Source organism: Chenopodium album, chromosome 4, assembly GCF_948465745.1.
Source record: "Chenopodium album chromosome 4, dcCheAlbu1.1, whole genome shotgun sequence".
Classification (NCBI taxonomy): domain Eukaryota; kingdom Viridiplantae; phylum Streptophyta; class Magnoliopsida; order Caryophyllales; family Amaranthaceae; genus Chenopodium; species Chenopodium album.
In genome coordinates, this window is record NC_137837.1 from 3829306 (window position 1) to 3838812 (window position 9507).

Consider the following 9507-nt stretch of genomic DNA (forward strand, 5'->3'; position numbering starts at 1 on the left):
CAAATTTATCCATTGTTGGAAGGATCATTTGCTTAGAATTTAACCTCTCCATTTCTCTCCCCTCCAATTCCCTTCATTCCTAATTTGCTAACCACCGAAAGATACTCCATCCTTCCATTTCCTTTCCTTTCCCTTCATTTCCTTCAATCCAAACACACTCTTAGAGATACTAAGGAACAAAACACAGTATTTTGATTCATTTCACATACATGCAACCCATGAAGAATAGTTGCATGCAAATTCTGAGAGCTAATTGCAACAAAAGGGAAGAACCCCCTCGTGATATGGAATTTCAACGGAATATACTTGTGAAAGTTCAAATAAAGACAAAAAAACAAAAAAAAAAAAAAAAAAAAAAAAAAAAAAGGCAAATTCTCAACAATGTAAGATAGAACCACAAGATATCAAATGATCAACAGTTACCTTAAAGGCTTAAACTGTCAGTTACCAGCCATAAGTGGTAAGGCTTCGATAGAAAAGGAAGTGCGAGGGCTAGAGTCCCAAAAGGATGTGCCTCTACTAAAGGGGGAATTATACTCCATGACCTCACACTCACTTTTCAAATAATCTGGTTTCATTGGCTTGGATACATGGGGTGACCTGATTTCATCAAGCAACACTGCAACTTCTTTCATCGTAGGCCGTTGTTTTCCATTCATATTCAGGCATTGCTTTGCTAGGTTGGCAACAGCAGTTAGCTCCTCTTCAGTAGCTTCTTCAGAAATGGAAGTGTCTAACATATCAGATAGACAAGAATTTTCCATGTGAGAGAGAAACTCAGTAGCCAAGCTTATATACCCACCCAATTTGTTGGGGTAAATTGGTTTCTTTCCTGTTATGAGCTCAACCAGGACTACTCCAAAGCTATACACGTCACTTTTCTCAGTGAATTGATTGGATTGGAAGTACTCTGGGTCCAAATAACCATATGTGCCTTGAACACAAGTGGTCACATGAGTTTCCTCAATGGTAATGGCCCTTGAAGCTCCAAAGTCTGAAACCTTTGCCCTGTATTTTTCATCCAAAAGTATATTGGAGGACTTGATGTCCCTATGATATATTGGAGCAGATGAGGATGAATGAAGGTATGACAGAGCACTAGCTGATTCTGTAGCAATTTGTAAACGCATTCTCCATGTAACAAGAAAATCATCACTCGGATCATGAATATGCTGGTAAAGAGTTCCATTTGGAATGAACTCATAGACAAGCAATGGGACTTCTGTCTCTAAACAACAACCCAGTAGTTTGACCACACTTCGGTGGTTGACTTGAGAAAGAATAACCATTTCATTAATAAATTGTTCCAACTGACTCTTGTCAACCTTCTTGGATTTCTTAATGGCCACAATTCTTCCGTCCACTAACATTCCTTTGTAGACTGTACCTTGACCTCCTTGGCCAAGTATTCTATCTTCACTAAAACTGTTTGTCGCTTTCTCTAACTCACAAAACCCAAATATTCTAGTTTTATCAACAATACCATTGCTTGAGGAGATTTGCTTCTGCAATAGTAAACCACCATTTCTTTTAAAGAACTTCGCTTTAAGCCTAACCTCTTTTATCCTCTTCACCAATCTATAAAGCCAATAGCAAACTAGGAGCAACATCACTAATCCTGTGCTGACGCTGAATCCTGAGACAACATCGAAATTGGCAAAAACAAAGTAAGATGTCGAGTTTCTACAAGAATGACATTTTCCGGATAAGAGTAGAAAATTTTAAAGATTCTTACATAGAAGGATAATAAGCAATCATTATTAAGCATCCCGACTTAAATTTGATACATTGAGGCCTTTGTTTGGCTCACTATATTTGACTTGATGTGGAAGTTATTACTTATCCAAATGACAAATACTTGGGAGGGAGGACCTGTGTTCGATCCCCCGCAACAACAATTGGGAGGGGACTGGAACCTAACCACACAAAATTGATCCCGAATCCGGATTAGCCTAAAGGATAAACACCAAAAAAAAGAAAAAAAAAACAAATAATAAAAGGTATGAAAAATGTGTAATTATTCTGGGATTAAAAGGGTAAGATGGTAATGTAAATATGTCAAAAATAGAGTAAAGGAAAGTGAATAAACAAAAAAAAACATCCTAATAGAAAAGTGAGTAGATCAAAAAACGAATAGATGGAGTACTTATTAGAACATTTCATTTCCTAGCCGTCAATTACGAGAGTCACTAATGACTCATAAAACTAAGTTGGTATTAAGTTTTTCCTAGTCGGTACATAATAAAACATATATTACCAAATAGAATGCTATTGATACCAAACAACACCTACAAAATTCTCATCATATAGGAGTATTTCCCATTATATTTGTACAGTTTAAAGACGTATCTTTGGCAACCTATTACCTATGCCTTTAATAGTGTACTAACGAAACAATAAAAATTGATGGGAAAATTTGTCAAAAGTAAGCAGATCTTTGCTCGGTCTTCCCAAAATAAGCAAACCTATAAATGACCGGTTAGCTTTTGGATTAATCGGTTGTTTAGTTGATAATGCCACATGTAACAACATGATTGGTTCATTTTAAAATTTTAATTAATACTTCCTCTGTTTTTAAGTTGACTCAGTTTGACTTTTACACTATTCACACAACACGCTTTGAATCGCTTTTGTGATTTATAGATACGATAAAACATATTCATGTGGGATCTGTTTGAATAGATTCAATGTATATTTTATTAATATCCACTTTTTATAATTTTACAATGTTGATAATTAGAGATATTAATTGTTAAAAACATGCGTTAGCAAACGTGATAATAGAAATGCGTCAACTAAGAGGAAGTATTAATTATTTTAATAAATTAAAAAAAAATCCTACCCCCGCCACCCCCACCAAAAAACTGCCCTTGCCAGAGTGCTAGCCACAACATCACCACACCACAACACACCGCCCGTTGGCGACCCCTTCCCACCACCAACCATCTCTCCTTCTCATTCCCTAACCACCAACATCTCTCCCTAATCATGGATGGACAGCAACCCCTCTTCCCTAAACGGCAAGCCCACCCTGAAACTCATAAAAATATAGAGAGGGTGGAAAAGCAGCACAGGCAGCAATGGATGGGGGTGATTGCGATGCCGGTGGGGGAATCAGGTGGTTGTATTGGGGGAAGGGGTACTTTTTATAGTGACCAATTGAGAAGTTTGTAGGTCATCAGACCTATTTATTGAAAACACTTCTTAAAAATCAACTTATTTTGAGTTAATTAATAATTTTTTCTTATTTTGAGAAGAACGAACAAAGACTTACTTTTTTGACAAATTGATATTACAAAACTAATAGGACAAATCTAATTATGCTTCACATGACCATATTCTTGTATATATCAATGAGAACTATTAGTCAAAGTATTCAACAATTGACCATAAAACTAGAAAAGAAGGGAGTAAGCTCATTCACACATTCATGGAGGGCAAAAACAGCCTAGGGGCTAGGGATATGAACAAATAATTAAAAGGAGATAATTTACAAAAGATTTCAAAACTATATCAATTATAATTTTTATTTTATTAGAGAGGCTAACGCACACAATGCACGTGGCATAGTTTATCATTTCCAGAGAGCTCTTTTAGAATGGGTTCTTTACCACAAGTCCACAATTTATATGTTGGTAGCATTAACAAGAAAAAAAATGTGTAAACTAATTTTTTTTTAGGGATATTAAATTATTAATGCCCGCACATTTTTCTTAAAAGTAAAAAAAAAAAAAATAATAATTAACAGTTACCATTAGTGAGGGCAGGTAAATAAATAAACATTTTAGAGGGTATAATTAACTAAACACTATTTATAAGAGTTATCTCAAACTTTTTAATAAGTAGGGAAAAAGAAATCTATGAGCAATTTGGGCCAAATTTTCAAATCTGAAGCACTTACCAAGAATAGAAGCCAGGTTAAACAATTGATGCTTCTTGCAAACAAATTGTTTAGTCATTCCAATCGTATCGATAGTACAGCCATGTTTGCACTTCTGACATCCTCTCACCACTATGACAAAAAAAGAACTAAATTATTAGACAGTCTTCAAGGAGGAGAAATATTTGTGGAGAATATAAGAATTCAACACTGCCACTTACATTGACATCCAAGATAAGGGTTCCCTACATAGTAAGCTGACAAACACCAACAAGTTTGAAAGCCAGAGTAGAAATTATCACAATTGGAATTGTCAGATATCAAATCCTCGGCTGCTGTAAATGGACCACTCCATTCTAGTACAGTAGTCAAACTTGAGAAATTCCCCCAGAACTCAGTCACTCTTTTTATGTCAAGTAAACCCGCAGCCACATTGCAAGTCTGGGGATTTGTTAGTGCTTCATGATTCATATCTATTTCATAATAATCAAGGCCATCTTCTCCATTAAGGACGAAAAATTTGCCTGTAAAAGATGACAACCTAGTTTGGCAGCATCCAATCCCATTACAGCTAGTCATGTTCTTCTTAGAAGTATTGTTGGTACATATTGAAGCACATCCAGTCACGACTTCACTGCTACTATTCTTTAATACAAGGCTGGCACCACAACCCTTAGCCACAAAAACATTTAACCGCGTTGAAAAAAGAAATGGAGTGCCTCGAAGGTCAACATGCTGGACAACTGGTGAGTCAGTAACACCACCAATATCACTTCTGCAGATATTATGAAAAACGTTTTTCACTAGTAGTGTTTGCATGCTTGACCTCTCATCCTCATATTCTGGTGATATATCGGAGTACCTTCCATCCCAATTTATGTCTATAACCTCAAAACTTAGATTGTGAACAGACAAAAATGGTTTCGGGGGATGAAAGGAAGTATGGCAAATGATCTCATAGGATTCATCATGATAACAACTAGAGCCAATCCCAAATGGAAATGGAATCCTGACCTCACCGCAATGATCTTGGCAACCACGCTTTGCAATAGGTGGATCGTCCTGCAAAGTTGAGGACAAAACAGTTAGCTGCAGTGACAATTGCAGCATTAGCAGCAGCAGAACCAGGTATATCATCATTGTTATTGCATAAAATTGATTCTATTGTTTTTGATATGAGCATATGACTAGTATTGGTAGTCCTAGATATGTGATGATATTTTTATATGCACTACTTGTATTATTTTTCCAAAAATTATACTCCGTAATTGTTTTTTCAACATTTTAAAGACTTTGGGTTATTGCAACTTTTCCAAGTCGTCTCATTAATCTTTCAGCCACCCTTTCCACTTTACATTCTCAGTCAAACTTTGAAGGTTCAAACAAGAAACATTGGTCACTTGGTCACTCTTAAAATAGGAAATTATGCTTTGATTGGATCTTAGTGGGAGTGTAACATTAATGACATAAACTTTTCCACGACGGTGTTACTAGATAATTGACATTCCCTTTAAATATTATGTGCATCATTTTCCATAATTGACTTGTTTTTAGTCCATACTACATTTTTTTTGGTTGGAAATCTTCTACTGTTTTCTACTTCCCCTGTTTCTAAATAAAGCTTTTGATTATTCTTTTACATCATTAGTATAATATACTTGACCATTTGATTAAGCATTAAAAATTACGTAGTGAAACGTGATATTCAGAATATAGGATTAATTAAACAACAATTAAAATAATGACATTTATCTAAATATATTAAAGCAAGTACTACATAATATAATCAAGGTAAAAAGCTAAAGTGATGCATCTAATTATAGCAAATGAGTAACTCCGTAATATATTTCTCTCATCTCATAATCACAATTGCATTTCACTTGAACAGGTGAAAACAGAAATGTAAATAAATAAACCAATAAACCAATTTTCCGTAAATCAAATCAATAAAAAAGTTTAGATGAATAGAAATTATGAATTCCTAATCCAGATAATGCAGTATTCTCTGAAATTGAGTTGATTATTGAAAAATTAGGGTTCAAAACTAAATCATAACTAACAAGTTTTATCAACAATTAAATAAATAAAAAAGGATAATATTTTAAAAAAATCAATATAGCCGAAAGACGAATAACCTGAATTTATTTACTCAGCTGCGCCATGACTTCAGTTCAGCAAAAATGGTGAATTGCAGCTTTCTTCGTTTCAGTGTTCAGCGATTTCTATTTATTTATTTTTTTTAATTACAGCATTTTTTTTCCGGGACATTTTAGAATTACTAAAGGTTTTATTCAAAAATAGCAAGGACCCAATCCATTTCATTAAAAGTTCAAACAAGATACGGTCCAGCCCGATTAGGGGAAATGGGGAATTGACGAGTTAAGCTAAAATACGGTTCTTAAACTTTGGTATTTGTAGCATTTTATTCCATCAACTTTCAAATGAGGTAAAATGGTCTCTCAACCACCAATGACTCACTTTTTAGGTACAAATTATCAAATTTAATGATTTTAAATGCTAAGTTTAGTAGGGGTGAGCAAAAATTCCGAGTACCCGAAATTGGAACATGAACCGGTTAGGAACCGGCGGATCCGGAATCGGAATTGGACCCGGTGGTTCCAATTCCGAGTAATAAATTAAGGACTCGGTTATAACCAATTCCAATTCCAATTCCAATTCTCAACGTTTTGGAACCGGAACCGGTTGGGTACCCGGTTACCTAATATATGCTAAACTAAATAAATTTTAAATAATAAAAATATGTTGAATGTATCTAATTTGTAAATTTTAAAAAGTATTATTAATGCTTAACATAAATACAAATAGCGTAATGCATATATAAATATAAGTATTAAACGCTAAAAATGAACCTAAGTAAAATAAGAATTATAGTTTGTATTATATTTTAACAATTACATACATAAGTGGGTACCCGGAACCGGAACCAGTACCCGGTTGTTCCAATACCAATTCCTAAATTTTAGGACCCTGTTGAACCAATTTCAATCCCGATTCCAAATTTTAGGACCCGGTTCCAACCAATTCCAAGTCCGGGTCCTAAAATTTTGACAGGGTACCCGGTTTGCTCACCCCTAAAGTTTAGGGACCTTTAGCCGAAGAGTTGGCATTAATTAAATTAGAAATGAAAGTTTAGGGACTTATAGGGTGAGGTGGCTAATCAATCAATTAACTTATACTAAAAGCAAACCTAAAATGACACTTGTCACGATGTCATTAATAATTTTCCCTCCTTTTTGCACTTTCCTTTTTTTTTTTTTTTTTTTTGGCCAAATTTTAATGACTTCCATTTTATAAGCTATAATAATACTTATTTATATTTTGACAACATATCTAATCCAATCATACTCAGATCAATTAATTTTTTTTTAGCATATATTCTATATACTATTAATCTTTTAGTTACAAATATACTAACATAGATTAAAAATAAGGTATTGAAATATATCATTGTCCAAGATTATTATAATATTAAGGAGTATCAATTTTTTCCTTTCCAACATTAATCATTTGACAATAAAATTTATTTTAATTAAAAATAGAAAAATCATTTTGGTAGCGTAATTTGTATGAATCTTAAAATTATACATAACGTTTATACAAACAACTAAACAAAATTATTTTATTATATTATATACTCCCTCCGTTTTTTATAGGCTAGAGTTGGATTTGCACATTTGCCGAGACACAACTTTAATTATCAACATCTTTAATTAGAGATTATTAAAAATTATGATTTTTTAATATATAAAAGCAAAAAATATGACAAATGAAACAACATATTATATGATCATATTTATATTGTATATTGGTAAAATAAATTAAGTAAATGATGACACATGAATTACTCTACACATTTTATGCAATGTGATTATTGAAATGAAATTAAAATAAAAACCGCTACTACTCACTATAAATATATTTTAAAAAAGTTGATTACGGAATACTAATTATCCTAAATTAATATAAAATCAACTAGATTTTCATTTAATGCCGGCCAAAGTGTGTCAACAAAAATATAAGGACAAATGTATATGAGTTCGTATACGGGTACTAACCTTTTTTTTTTTTTTTTTTTTGAAGACATATACGGGTACTAACCTAAGCTTATATTTTCACTTTCTTATATAAAACCTAATAGCTTCTAAATTTCTATTACTAAATTATTTTTTTATAAAATACAAAATAATAACCTTTACGCATTTGGTAAAAATTAAAATTCAAGTTATTTTGTCACAAATATTTTTTTATTGGATAAATTATTGTTACATTAAAAACCATTCTTTATTCCCCTAAAAAAAAGAAAAAAAAACAATAACAACAAAAAAGAAATTCTTTATAATTTTTGCTGTAAAGTTTAATTATAATCGTGCATGGCACGGGACTTAACCTAGTGTAATTATTATAAGCCAAAGTTTAAGGACCTTCAAACGACACATGATGCTCCCACACAAAAGTGATTATAAGTTTTAACCCCGGCCCTAAGAGTAATTTAGTTCAATTAAACTAATTTCATTTCAACTAAACCAATTTAATTTGGAAAAATGGAAAAGAAAAATCCAACATTTGCACTTTTTCCTCATAAAAATCCAACCTTTATTTTATTCCTTAAAAATCCAACCTTTATTTTATTCCTTAAAAATCCAACCTTTATACCCCACCTTCTCCTATAGATCCATTACCTGTTGTTGACCTGTTTTTATAAGTTATATGCCACGTGTCAACTATTAATAGGGCAAAACATTTTTTAATTATTAAAAAAAAAAAAAAAATCAGAAACCCGCTCACCCTCTTCCCTGACCACCACATCCCCACCGCCCACCAGCCACCTGCCACCAGAACCCATCAACCCCAATCTCCTCTCTACCGGAAAACCCACTACACTCCTCCCACCACCAAGTGACAGGGTAAAGTCGTATCCCCTAATCAAAAGTAATTCTTAAATCCTCTAACTAATGTAGATAGGGAAGTAGGGTCGAATCCACAGAGAAACGAGTCTTTCTATTCCTAATTAAATAAAGTAATCTAAATTATAAAGTAACCAATATGTAAATTTGGGTGTGAAACTAAACTACGGAGATTAAGAATAAGGAGAAAACAATGAATAGAATGATCTAGGGCATAGGTTCACCAATAAATAATATTCCAGGGTAGAATATAATAATCATTCATCAATGCATACGTCAATCAGATTATAAAGGGCTTTCGCTACGTATTATAATCACACAATTAATTTACCAGTATTAAATCTCATCTTTCGAATCTCGACTTAACCATTTATAAATTAACCTGCCTATTGAAACTAGACCTAAACATCAATTCTCATCTGTCGAATCTCGAACCAATATTGTTAAACTCATGCATAAAAGATCTGCGGAAATCTAGTCACAGAGCATTAAATCAATCAATAGGAAATTAATCTAGCATTGATAATCAACAACAATAAATTACCCCTTCATATTATTTATGGATCCCCATAAACTCTAGAAATAAAACTACTCACACATATTAAAAACTAAACAAATCAAAGCAATAAAATAAGTCATGATGAAAGGAAATAAGATTAAGAGAAGAGAAATCGTTACCAAATTAATTTGTATTAATGGAAA

At 32.9% G+C, this 9507-nt stretch overlaps 1 protein-coding gene across 1 annotated transcript; it reads right to left on the reverse strand.

Moving 5' to 3' along the window:
- Positions 1-370: 370 nt before the first annotated feature.
- LOC145626375 (wall-associated receptor kinase-like 6) lies at positions 371-5020 on the reverse strand. The gene is made up of 3 exons (XM_081678798.1): positions 4102-5020; positions 3902-4012; positions 371-1636 (listed from the first exon to the last, which is right to left on the reverse strand). Exons 1-3 carry the CDS (start codon positions 5018-5020, stop codon positions 441-443), a joined length of 2226 nt encoding a protein of 741 aa, XP_081534924.1. The 3' UTR covers positions 371-440.
- Positions 5021-9507: the final 4487 nt, after the last annotated feature.